At 41.5% G+C, this 14,129-nt stretch overlaps 1 protein-coding gene across 2 annotated transcripts in view; it reads right to left on the minus strand.

Moving 5' to 3' along the window:
- Positions 1 to 14,129, minus strand: part of RPS6KA2 (ribosomal protein S6 kinase A2) — a 534,307-nt gene that overhangs the window by 463,026 nt on the left and 57,152 nt on the right. Inside the window, exon 1 of one of the 2 annotated variants that reach the window (XM_059714854.1) lies at positions 10,484 to 10,639. The exons of the other annotated variant lie outside the window; for it this stretch is intronic. Coding sequence (XP_059570837.1) covers positions 10,484 to 10,531 — 48 coding nt within the window. The 5' untranslated portion in view covers positions 10,532 to 10,639. Of the gene's footprint in view, positions 1 to 10,483; positions 10,640 to 14,129 lie in introns of those variants that run through there. 2 annotated transcript variants of the gene reach the window in all.

The following is a 14,129-nucleotide window of genomic DNA, read 5'->3' on the forward strand; positions in this document are numbered from 1 at the left end:
AAGAGGTTTATAATACTTTGCCAGGTGCAGAAAATTAATTCTGATCTCCAAAGGAAGAAAAGAGGGGAGGAAAGCGACTTCCTGGAGGCAAACAATACACAAAATACACCAGTATTTTTTAACTCCAGGTTTCATAGATGTTAGAGCTGGAAGGGACCTCGTGAGATCATCGGGTCCAGTCCCCTGCCCAAAGGTAAGTATCCAGGCATTTCTTGAATGTATCCAGAATAGGTGCTTGCACCACTTCCGAGGGAGTCAATTCCAGACTGTGGAGGCTCAGACAGTAAAGAAGTTTTTCCTTATTTCCAGTCTAAAATGATCTTCTAGCAGTTTGTGACGGTTAGACCTTGTCTTCCCTTGGGGTGCCCTGGTGAACAGATGTTCTCCCAGTTCTTGATGCACACCCCTTACATACTGAGAGATGTTCATTAAATGCCAGTGGCAAAATTCTGCAGGACCATGCAACAAAATCTGTTCCCAGCAGGAAATAGATGCTTGAGGCAAGGTCCTTAGCAAATACACAAAGCTGACAGGTTAGTCATACCTAAACTTTAGCCCCCTGCACAATTTTCAAACAATATGTAGCAACCACAAGTAAAGGAGCTGGTTGGAAAAAGTTGGAAGGGAGGTGCAGGGAGAAGGGGTGGTAATGTTCTCTTACCATTTTTTTTCTCAAAATGTTACATTATAGTTAATGCTAAGTTTCAAGAATCAAGTTCTGCGATACCACAGTACTGTAATAAAAAAAGAGTCTGTTGTAATAGCATTGCATTACAGTTTGCTCACTCAGCATAAGGCTCTGGCCTTTAGTTGCTATAACAACACTGCTGCTTAATCTTCAAAGATCTTATTACTATTCTATACCCAAGGGAAGCTATTATCACAACTGGGGAAGAATAACTCTGGGTGGGTCAGGGAAGGTGCAAGAGAGGAACAGAATTATATCATTTAAAAGGGAGATTGCTTTTCTATCAGCAAATTAACTGTTTTGTCCAAATCCATGGTGATACTGCAAAAAGCAGTTTCTTTTCATTATTTTTATTTTCCCAAATTATTTAAAGACAACTAGATAAAGAATTAAGACATACTATTAATGTGCATACCAGGTCAATGCATTGACTAAAATCACATCAGCCAACAAGTAAAATCCCCCACCTTTTTATTTGCCATTTCTCAAGCATATTATTTCCAATATGGCAGAAAGAGTCCTTACGGCTTGTGGCACATAAGGACTGTCCCCCAGTTGAATACTATTTTACAGATTTTTCACTGTGACACTACAGAGACCCTCTCAGTCATAAGTCACCTACCACTATAGATGTGCAAGTTTCAGGAGAAAGGTCAAGAGGTCCTTCATCATCAGCAAGAGAAGCAAAAGCACTGTCCACTGAAAGTACCCCCAAATCCACACACAGGAAGGGCCAGCTTTCTGCTGTATCCCTTTCAGAGCTCGCTAAAATATGCCAGTGGGTCATGGCTGCAGAAGATACGGTAGCCCACAGACTGCAAAACAAAGAGAGCTTGGCAGCTACTACACGAATTACTGCCCAAGTTGGACTGAGAGAAAGCAACAAGGTGCAGTTGCAGCAGGCAGGAAGTGGAGATCTCCTGGTAGTAGTTATGATCCCTGGGGCATTTTCTCTTCCAAGACACAGCCCTGAGACAGAGGACTATGAGCAAAGTTGTTTTGTTCTCAGTACAGAGAACACTGCCAATTAAAGCATTAGCTTCTGGGTAAGCAATATTGTGAGAGCCCAATAAGTGCAGCTAAGACAGGATAATTTTCTGTCAGGTTCATGGATGTGGCAGCCTACAGTTTGTCCATCTTATTTTTATTTTTAAAGGGAACAAGAGGAGGGGGTGCATGAAGAGCAGTGGCCCACCACATCCAATGCCTAGCCTGTGGAAGACGAATCAGATATTTCACCTCCTTATTTTATATTAGAAATACAGGAAGATTTCCTGGAAAACATAAGTCAGCCCCAGAGAGCTACTCCCATCACCTTTCATTTCAAAGATCTCTTGTGAGCTAAGAGGAGGGGCATTAAATGTCCTTGAAGGTTAAAGGCAGCTCAGTTTTCTCAGGCATGAAGTCAAAAAAGTTTTTCCAAACAGGTCCTGGACATCCTTAAATCTTAGAGTAGGTCCCCTAGCATGGATGATTAATAAAATTGAAGGAGAGCACCATCCAACAAATTTCTCATGTGCATAGTTTTCAAGATAGGGCACACTGCTTGTTAATATTAAGCACACGTTGAAGTCAGCCAGCTGTTACTTGCAAAAAAGTCCCACTGATGTCAGTGAAAATGTGTCAACACATAAAGGGTGCCTTGGGATTGAGGACTGTAGGATCAAACCCAGCAGAATTCAAATGCACTAAGGCTAAAAAAATTAACTAAACTATACCATTTCCCTAGGGCACAGAAGGTGCAGCTAAGGTCACCTGTTCCATCCCAACACTGCCAAACTGGACCCATTTGGGCTGAAATTTTCCATGCCACGGGGGTTTACCTTGGACTGAATTCTTTTGGACAGTTCCAGCTAAACTGGTTCCACCATTTCTGAGCATATGCTCAGAGGAAAAAGTATCATTTTGCTCCTGTGAAAAGAATGTTTATAAATGTCACTAGGCTGTCCCGCTCGTTCCCAGAGATCCATCTATTATTCTATACACTAAATGAAGAGGGGGGAATTGGGGCAGACCTAGAATTTTGAAGAGGGGAGTGCACATAGTGCATAGTGCATTTCATACAAATGAAATGACATTTCTCCAGTTAAAAAGAAACTAGATTCTTTACTAATATGCGAGGAACCTATGGCTGTATTATTCAGTTTAAGATTGAAGCAAAAACAAATAAGTTCATTGGCATGGGTTAAAAAACGGTTTGCAGGGCTGTGAAATGGGAGCTTCATTACCAGGAGCAGGTAACAGACAGCAGAACAAAGGATAGCTTGATTGGTGGCACATCAAGACCATTCAAAAGACCAGAGGGTTGTTAACACCTGTGGGCTGAGTTTAGAAGGTTTCTAATAAGCCATGTAGTCAATTGAGTCCCTCAGTTGGGTGGAGCAGGAATCAAGTGGGGGTGTAAGTGAACCCCCCTGGATCCACCCCTGCACATGAACATATCATACCTGTATCACAATGATTATACATAAAAGGCCCAAATTAAAGTTGCATAGGAAACCTTAATTATAGCATTTCCTACCTTTTGAGTGCTTGTCTTTGCAACTTTACTGTTCTTTTAACATGGTCTTTTTTGGATTGAAAATAGTATGCAATATGTTGTGCCATATATTATGCAAGTTAATAAATAGCTGTCATGGTTGTTACAAAAAATTAACTTAAATATATTTATTTTAAAAATAAAGAAATGATGTTAATCCTGAAAAGTAAAGGGCTTCTGAAATTTAATTGTGTTTTGGTGAGTGGGTGTGAGGGAGGAATTAAATTTCAGTGTTAAAAAAAAAAAAGTAGCAGGCAAACAAATGCAGCATATAAACACGCAAGGTAAAATTTTCCAGAGCCTATTAAGGTTCAGTAGAACTTAGGATACTACATTGCTTTTGGGGCATTTGGAAATTTTGCCTCCAGTGTATTTAAACAGACTATAATGAAACCAGTGATTGCATCTGCTGTTGCTCACATTAAAACAGTAATAATTTAGACTGTCAGTTCAAACTACTAAATCCATGCAAGCTAGAAACATAGGACATCTTTACATGTGCTCTGGGTGGGGCATTAAAATGCCATCAGTGTCTCATGTATTCAGTATCTCACGCCCCCTTCCCCTGCTGGAGGGGCAAGTGCCTCCCACACCTGGCCTCCAGTCACCCTTACCCTCCACTCCCCCCAGTGCCAAGCAGCTCCTTGCTAGGGCAAGCTGGGAAGTGCCAGAAAAAAAACTTTGATGCTGAGCAGGGGTAAAGCAAAATCCTGGACATTTGTTGATATTTTTAGAAACCACCCGGACAGACATGGGAGGACCCAAAAGAACGACATGTCCAGGAAAACCTGGATGTATGGTAACCCTAATGTCCCCTGCCACCATTTTATAATGTGGGGACACTGAATACTCATGACGCTGAGGCTGCTGGAGCATTCTAACTAGAAGGCAGGTGTCCGGCACGTGTATACGTGCCCAAAATGAAAGAGTGAATCCTTGCAATACACTCCAAACAGGGGGATGCAGGCACCTATGCGCACTCCACATATCCTCTCACAAATAAGCACTTCCTTTAAAGCGAAGTTACTTTATTAATATTTTATAGGAATGAAGCGTCTCACTACCAGGAGTGTGCCATCAGACTAAGTAGCTCCAGCCAAACGGCAGCATAGACTACTTCGTCATTCATAGAAATGAGAGCCGGGTTCTGCTTGTTCTTAAATAGGTTCTGGTGATGATTTTTTTCAAGGCCTCCATCAAGTCACTTAACCTTTCTGCATTATCTGTAAAAGGGGGATAATATTGTCCACTGTTAAAGTAAGCAATAAGGGCAGACTAAATAATAGCCTGGTAGTTTGAGCACTGTGCTGGGAAGCAGGAGGTTCAAGTCATCTGAGTGAGGAAAGCCTGCAACCTGGATCTTTCTCTTCCCCGTCATGGATTTTTTCTGAGGCTACATCTTCAGGACTTAGCTCACCTAGATATGCACGTACAGAACCCTATACCAGCCTGGCTTCAGCTCAGGCTATTGAACATGCTCAGGAGCTGTGTGGACACGGAAGCAACATCCAAGGGCCAAAACCAGCAGTTACGTAGCTGGATCAATGCCATTTGGGCCTGTAAAGTGAAATAGGATTCTGCCTTAATGTCCATAAACACCATCTACCCAATGCATTTATGAGTTGGTCACAATAGCAGCCAAACCAGAACTGAACTTGTGACCATCACAGCTAAAAGTACACAACTATACAGCTAAAACAAAAAACCTGAGAGCTGTAGCAGATTCATCCTCTGCAAATCAAGCCCAGCAGCAGACAGGTGACACACACTGGCCAACAGGTTACACTAATATTAACCAGAACATGCATCCAATCCTCCGGTGATGAAAAGCCTAGAAGCCCCAGACTCCCTGCTTACTTGGATGAGCGCCTCTTCCAAAGGGCTTTTTAACGTTGGAAATGATGTGCTAATCCCAGTACAAGCAGCCTGTGACTACCTCCTGCAGTAGGGAGTGGGGGCCTCAATAGTCCCCCACCAGCAAAATCCAAGATGCAATCAGACAATAAACCAAGTCAATTAAATATTAACATCACCACTCTGTGCACAGTGTTGTCATCGCAGTGAACATTAATTTGTTACACAGGAAATGAAAAAAATGGCAGTATCCAAAAATGCCAACACCAGCCCTGACGAATTCCAGACCCTTTACAAACTGTATCTGCCGCATCACTGAAATGAAGCCTCCCCCACCCCAACCTGAGGTCAAAAAGGGCACCCTGCTAGACACAATGCTCTGCCTAAACGGCTCAGAACTTAAAAGCAGCCTTGGCAATAGAAAATAAGCATGCATATGCCACAAAGAAAAAACATTACTGTTACAAGCAGTCCTGGATGTAACCACATTGAATTCCATCGCTTTTTGCAGTATATGAAGTACAGCGACAATCAGTTTAAAGAGTAACAAAATACCTTGACCATATATATGACTCGCATATGCATGAAGGTGCACAAAGACATCTACAAGATCTGTGCGCTGTCAGATTCCGTCGGCTTTATGTATCTTTTAGTTCCTTTCTTCTGTATTGATGACTCAACCATATGTTCTCTATGTAAACCTTCATTGGTGGTGGTGGGTAAGAAACAGAAACGTGTGTTACAAGCTATCACTGAGCAATATTCTGCCAATATTGCAATCATTATCAAATCATCATTCTCTGCACGAAAAAAAAAAAAGTCAGGTTCCACCCTCCTAACACTACAGAGGTAGTATGCATTTTCCCAAATGATATCAGCAGCTCTACATTCATGAGGAGGGGGGATGGCAGCTAATGTTTCCATTTCCATTTTTCCTTATTAACAGAAAATGCATCCCATTTATAACCAGTGAACATCTATATAACCCATTTTTAATAAAATATGTTTTTTCTACTCCACCATGTCACTCAAGTCAAAAAGTATTCCACTAGCTTTTTATTTTCAGTCTCAATCACTGAATTATAGTTTATGAAAAAACAGGGACTTTTATATCCATATTGGAAATCAAGTAGCTTTTGTAATGCATGCCAACTTTTACACTGGCTTCTAGTTAAACAGCTTGCAGTATTCTATAGTAGGAGCACATACCACTGCGATTTCCACTTTTCTTTTTTGGTAAAACTTTCAGAGGAATCACCAAATTATGTGAGCAATGGTAATAATGGAAGAAATGTATACTATGTGGTACTTTTAAAGGACTTCTCCATCTTTAGAGTGCAGTTCTTTGAAAAGTAACTGTACAACAATGGTAACAGATCTGTTTGTTTTACATATTCATTCTAACTGCTGACTTCAGTGACAAGAGACCATTTATACTTTTTATTCCTGTTTAGTACTGCAAAACCAAGCCAGTTAAGAGACAGTACATCTTGTACTTTTGTGCAATTGTTTACTAAGTTCCAATCAATTACACCTCTAAGAGTCTGTTGACTAAATGGGTTGAAGAAGTACCTGGCACTAACCTGTAATAATGATGCTAACGCAAATGAGGGAGAAAAAAGTAATTTATTAGTCACCACTTGCTGAGTTGGGGGATCTGGTAAGTAGAGAAACTTTTTTTTACTGTAAACTAGATACATCTGACATAGCAGCACAGGAACACCATAAAAGCTGGAAACCTATAATATCACTTTGTAGAGTCATTCTTCAGAGCAGAACTTACTTTTCACAAGTGACCACTGGAGACAGTCATGCAAACTCTTGTTCAAGTGAATGTCCTTCTTCAAGGGGACAGAATCAATAACGTATAGAGGGTGAGTAAAAGCTACTTAATTCAGTAAATGTTCCAAAGACCAAACCTTGAAAGGAAACTTCCACTATTGTGATGAACTTTCATATCACTCTTCCAGTTGAAATTTTCTGAATAATGTAGTGAAATTGGTACAATTTTTTAAGAAAGCAGTTAATTTGAGGGCACATTCTCCCCCCAAAATTGTTAGCATTTCTACCTCTAGCTTCCTAACCACACCCACAAATCTAAATACTATTATGTCTATGCATGCACTCATGCATACACTCACACAGGCTAGGGACAGACAGTCAGAAAGCCTGAACCTGAATTGATTCAATCTTTCCAGGTTAGTCTAATGTGGCTAGGCTAAATCACTTTGTAAATCGCAAGATATCATCTCTGGACTGAAAAAATACTGGCACATGCCCACAGTGGCTCAGGCTAGAAGCTAGGGGGCCTAGAGCAGCCCTCCCTTCCCTTCCAATGAAGGCTACGGGAGGTATGGCCAGGCCTCAGGGCTGAGCTGAGCGGGGCATGACCAGGCCCCAGAAGGCCACTGTCATTAGGGAGCCCCCGCCCCCACCGCCCCCTTGATAACAGAGCATTTATCAGCATTTAGCACCCCATTAGAAAACAATGCCTCACTCATTAGTTCAAGCTCTCCTTAAACAGCTTTTTCCAAAGGAAGGAATGCAGGGACATTACCAACCCAGCTGTTGATTAGCTCCAAAAAACCCTAAGTGGACACTGTCCTATCTGCCTATACAGCATTAGCTAGCAGACCACATGCTGGCTACGGTCCATGCTGTGGGATAGAGGAGGAAGAGATCTCTGCTTAAGCATTGAGTCGGGAGGGAGGGGGGCACGGGGAAGCCAGCAGACCATGCTGTGCCCACAAGTCTCTGCCAGGGCTGCAGCCAGGAAGCAGAGGGGAGGGGCCAGCCCTGCGGTAGAGCAGAGAGCCCCACCCAGCCCAGAGGGCATGCTGAGATGCTGGGGGAGCCCGATTTAAACTTAAACCAGCAAGGGGTCTGGGACAGACATTGCATAAACCAGTTTGACCCAAATCAGTTAAGTCTGATACTACATTCAAACAGGTTTATCTCAAACTGGTTTCAGCCATTTTCAATGTGCTTTATATGCACTGAATGTTTGTTCTGTTACAGGTTTAAACCAGTTTCTGATCACTTAACGGGTTTATGTGTAATGTCTGTCCATAGGCCCAGTAGTTACAAAACTGCATCTACAAAAAGAAAGAAAAAAAAAAAAAAGAATCAGAGGCCAGGCTCTGGTCCGTTTAGACACCTGCATATTCAGATGCAATCCTCATGACAAAACTGTGGCCCATACATAGATAGTACAGTCATTAGCTAGACTCCACATGCTGCAAATAGCCAAATCTTAAAGCCATCCATTCCATGAAAGCACAGACTTGTCACTACAGATCAAAGAAGTTATCCAGTAGTTATCTATTGACTGTGACTCAAAGGTATCTTTAGTTGTCATAGCACTGAACATTATATCTTTTTAGGTGACTAATAACTAGAAAGTGAGATGGCCATTAGGGCTGGAGTAAAATATTAATTTTTTTGTACAAGAAAGCTCTCCAATATCTTGATAATTGGAATTATCACAGAGAAAGTCTGCAGAAAAACTGGGATTAGAATCCCAATCTGAAGACTGAACTTTAAGAAATCTGAAGTTCTTTAACACACATCCTGAGCTAAATATGCAGGTGTACTGACTTTTTGGAGGCATGTTTGTACATCAGAGGACAGTCATTTTTCTGGCACATTATGCCCATCATCATAAGCATTTGAAGGGATCTGAAGCATCATGTACCTGATTTTCAAGCTCATATTACTATAAATAGAAAATAATTGTATTGAATTCCTCCTACCTTTGATAAAGTAACTAAGCCATAAACATAGGAGCCTATGTGTGAATTCAATCCGGTGTCTTGACTGTGGTACCATATAAATGAACCTTTCCTGGGAGAGCAGGTTGCTATGGGACACCAAACACTATCAATGCCCTACTGCTTTTTCCACACTGAATTATTCTCATTTCTTTCTGGGTTACACCCACCTTCACTTTATCAGTTTAAACAGTAGCCCAGGAGTCAGATCCTGTAATACAGGGATGTATTTCTGAAACTATACTTTGGTAAATCAGAATTTCATAAGGTACACAATTCACCTTGCTGCATCATGCATTTTTACTCATCATTTTTTTAGGTTTGGAGCACTATATGTGAAAGCATGGGGGGAAAAGAAAAAAACATCAACAATGGGATTACACTAAGGGTAAAATTTTCCGATTATGTGATTAGATGTACACACATCCTTAATGACAATAAAACTATGCATTCTTGGGGAGGGTCAAAATACTATTCAATTTGCACCAGGATCTCAAAAGGATTGCAATGCAAAGGTGAAAGATGCCACCATTAAAATCTGAACACTTCTTTAAAAAGAACGCATGCATCTTCAGCAACGAAGAGGCTAAAACCTACGAAAAATTACATGCTGTCTACCCAATTTAAAAAAAAGTGATCCCTCCACTTTTTATTATTCCAGCCAGATTCTAATCAAAATACTGTAACTCTTTGGTTTAACAAAATTTTATACTATAGAAATAAATAAGAAATCCTATTAATATGAAATAACACTATACCATGAAAATGTGAATTCTGAGAGACCCATGCTGAACAAACTGATTATACATCTCATCTGTTGCTAATAACTTGCAAGCTTATTAGGATTGTGAGGAGTGGGGAATGAAGGGAGGGAACAGTAACTGCATATTATTTAAGCCATAGAAAGATGTTACTTTTTTTTCACAATAAGTCTTTCATGCTCAAACAGTGTAGATATCTTATGTGCTTTGCAAAAAAGCCAGACATACAGGTACAAAGTCCACACAACTATGATCTGGGACAAACTCAACATTTTAGACAGTTGGATTTAAACCTAAAAGCAGTATGCTCTCAGTAATTCTCCAGTGTAGCTCTCCTATTCATAAACCTCCCCCTTTCACCATGTATCTGGAAGCAAAATTGGGCCAATAGTATAATTCTAATATATGGGCATTTCTACTTTGAGAAAGTGAGATAACACCAGCTTTTTCCTTTAGGTATTCTTTTAAAACTGAACATTGGTCCATGTGGTGCATCCTTTTCTACTACCTGGGATCAGATGTCTCACATTACATGAAACTATTTCAGAGCTTTCACATTTTACATAAAAGTGTAGAATGCATACTAATACTGAGACAGTGCATTAAGGGTAGAAAATGACAACAAGCACAGGCAGATGAGAAATCCCATAAACTGAAACCATACTCAACTTAGACCATTTAGCATACCTTATCTCTAGGTGCATCTTAAGATACAATGCAACGCATCAAAACCATACACCAGAATTACTTTGCTTAAATAAAAAGTAATGCATCTCACCCAGAAGACCTCACAAGATCAATGCTGCAATTGCCAAACTTTGTTTTCACCCATTTGATTAATAAAAACAAAACCAAAAAAGAAACACCTTACCTTTTTCAGGAACAGTTTCTGTAGTTTTTTGTGAGGCAGCTTTATCATTTTTTTTTTCAGATTCAAAACTGTGATGTGGGTCAGATATTGCAAGTCCTAGAACCATTCTGCCGGGGCTCAACACCTTTCATCTTCTGTATTATCTCGTTGCAACCGGCTTAGCCCAAAGCATCATCAGATTCCAGCTCCAATGAAGCAACAGATTAAAAGGCAAAGGCTAGGCTGGATCTAATCTTCAACTCAAATCAGGTGGATACACACAGCAGCTCTGGCTTCATCTGAAGCACAGCGCTGCTTGTCAGCATGGAGAAAAGAAAGAAAGCAGGCAGCAAGCCTGAGAGCTCCACTCCTCTCTAGAAAAAACTGCAAAGTTAGAAAAGGTTCCCATCTATTTAAAAGAGGCATGTAAATCAACACGAGATGAATGGGAGTTCAATACCTGCCACATCCTTCAAAATGCAGGATACAGAGGAGACTAGATTGTTACCCAGGACTGAAAAGTATCCAGCTCAGCCTGCTGTGTGCAGCTTGCCACAGTACACCTGTTAATTGAGAGTTTTGTATGACTCAACCCAGCACAACAAAATGAGCCTGTCATTTACATTTCTTTTTTTAAATGAGTTAGAGACATTTTTCCTCTGAATGGGCAGAAGAGACTACACAGAGGTTGGTCTCCTATATGTACAGCCAAAGTGATTTATACAAATTACAAATCCTGGGCTTGAGTAATTGCCACATGGACAGGCAGGTTTTCTGCTCCTCTGCCCTCCCTTCAAAGGTCTAACAGGAAGGTACAGCTTTATGCTCTGACCAGGCTAGGCAGCAGGAGGACACACAAGGGTTGTGATGGTTCTGACTTTGCATTGCTTGAGCATGTGTTTCTCGAAACCCAGAAGGAATCCCACTGAAATCAATGGGATAAGCCTATGCAGAGAAAGAAGGAGTTATCTGTGTTAGTCTGAAGTAAGGTGGAAGGCAGGGCAGGGAAGATTGCATCTCTAAGGTGCCACCCTGCCCTGCCTTTTGCCTACGCATAGTGTGGACATAGCCAGCTGAACTGGGACCTAAATTGCTACATTCCTATTACACCAGGCCAAGGCCTTGCCCCGTCCTGTCCACTTTGGGGACTTTTCAGGGGAGAAGAGGTTGCTGGTGGTTTATAAATGCTACAATCCCCCACCTAGCATACTTCCTTCCACCAGTTGCCTTCTCCACCCCAGTCCCCCTCAAAATGTACCATTAGAAAGTGGCATTGCCCACCAGCACCAAGAGTCAGCTGGGGGACAGTGCATGCTGTATTCTGATTGGCTATTTGGGCCATTTGATGTCAGAGTTGTCTGCTAATGCACAGAAGTGTAGAACTGGGATCTCATCATGTGACCTAAAATATGCCCCATAGTGGTAACAGGCAATGGAAAGAAGATAATACAGGGGAAATACAATACTTAAAAGTAAAAAAAAACCAAACAACCCAACCAATCAAAAAAACCACTCTGAAACAAACAACCCACCACCCACTCCCCAATATTTCTGGTTTTGTTTTTTTTCTTTTTTAAGTGCTATGAATCTCTCTTCAAATAAGTTAAAGCTAAAAACCCAATTAAATCTGTAACCAGACTTTTCCCCTGTATCTATGTGTATCTCTGTTCTTCCTCCCCCACTATACTTGCTTTTTTTCCTCTCCCCTCATGTCTCAGCTACCTCAGGAACTGAAATGCCATGGACACTCACAATTCACTGCGAAGTTTTGATCTTATAAAGAGTTGCACATTATGCATAATTTTCTTTTGATGAACCCCATTTCAGAAGCCATTGAGACTACTCATATGATTAAAGGTAAGCATATGCTTAAGTGTTTGGAGTGTTCAACACTTAACAGAGCATTGAAAAGATGACACTACTTATTACCAATGAATGAGGAAGAAATACTTCTTTATCCAAGATAAAAATATTTCACCACTTGTAATTTTAAGAGCACTAGACAGAGCTGGAGAAGCCAACTAGCCACCTGACAAACCTTTTGGAAGGGAGCATGAAGCTTAGTACCTGCAGTCAAACTGGCCCCAGAGATGTCCCACCATAAACTGAACCAACTACCAAAACTATAGTCAATGGCATTCTTCTTGAAGGAGAAGGAAAAGCCAAGGGAGATACAAACCAGGACTATGACAACCTCTAAACAGTTGCCAGGAGCAGAATATTACTCTCAATGAAGACAAGCTGAAGCTAGGGAGAACCAAAGTCCACTATGTTGGGCAATTATTTGCTTCTGGCAATTTCAGAAACTGAGAGCTAGTAAGGAACTGACCGAACCAAAGGATGTCATGGAGTCCAGCAACAGATGTGGATGTCCAACTTCCTTCACAGATTCTTCACATACCTATCTGAAGCCTAGGAGCCCTTAAGATATTCGATATACTATGTGTGCGGGCCGGGGGTGAGCCGGGCCCATCTTTGCGCACGCAGGCTGTGGCCAGCAGCCCGGGCACGCGGGGCCGGAGAGGACCGTAGGGTGGCAAGGCACGCATGGGCTAGAATTAGTCACAGAGGCGTAATGGTTGATTTAAAGATTATTTACTTACACCCAAGATGGTTGCGGTGTAGGCTGGACAGTTTCCAGGTGCAGCTCCGCTTAAATCCTCGTTGGAGGACTATGACAAATTTGGTTCTTTGGCCCTGGAGTTGTTAAAGCTCCGTGGGTTCGAATCCTTAGCATATAGGAAAGGGATACGTCTAGAATTGCGCTCGGCGACGGGGAGAGGCCAGAGGCTGTTTAGACTTCTGTTGCCTTCTTAAGAAATGCGTCGGGTCCGTAAGGATCCACAGCGCTTAGAGATCTTCACACAGCGCAAAGTCTCCTCCTCCTGATGTTCGTGGAGTCTTCCATTGCGGGGGTCTCTTCGGAGTTCTCCAACTTGGGCGGAAACCACCCAAGCTCTTTATATGGCTAGCAAGCCAATCGCTAGCCGCCATGTGTGCATGTATTAGAATTGGCCAATAATGTGGCATGAATCTTCATACAAATGGTGGGAACTCCTTTGCACTGTGCATTTCTGAGATGCAAAAGAAATGCACCATGCAAAGAAAGCTACAAATTGACAGGAAATTCTCCGTTGCACCGGGGTTCTCTTCTGCAGCAGAGAACTCCACCGTGCAAGGAAGCTGCAATTTAGCGGGAACATAATTTAGCAGCGCCGAAGCACACACAAACAAAAAATCACAACTTTGGGTTGTGACATCCCCCCTTGCTGAGAGCATAGCTAAATTATGCTATACACTCATCACTCTAGAACCTTGTCGCGAGTCGTCAAACAAACAGATAAGCAAACAAACAAATAAACAAACATAAAATTTGCTGCCCTGGAATTAAGTTACATAATAATCAAGAAACAATAATTAACACAAATACATAATCTGATTTATAACAAAATTGCACGATCAGGGCTTCAGTGGGCATCATGGCAAAGTCCTACGTCAGGCCCTCACTTCTTTCGGTGATGTTATCCCTCTCAGGGCTCCTCTTCGCCACGCACTCTGAATCTCGGATCTGTAAACAGAAAACTCTCAAAAATAGATTAATGATCTTATTCAACAAACTTAAACAATTTTCATGGCTCAATTGGATGAAATCGTTGAGGATCCATCA

The sequence above is a fragment of the Alligator mississippiensis genome, chromosome 1 (genome assembly GCF_030867095.1).
Source record: "Alligator mississippiensis isolate rAllMis1 chromosome 1, rAllMis1, whole genome shotgun sequence".
NCBI lineage: Eukaryota > Metazoa > Chordata > Crocodylia > Alligatoridae > Alligator > Alligator mississippiensis.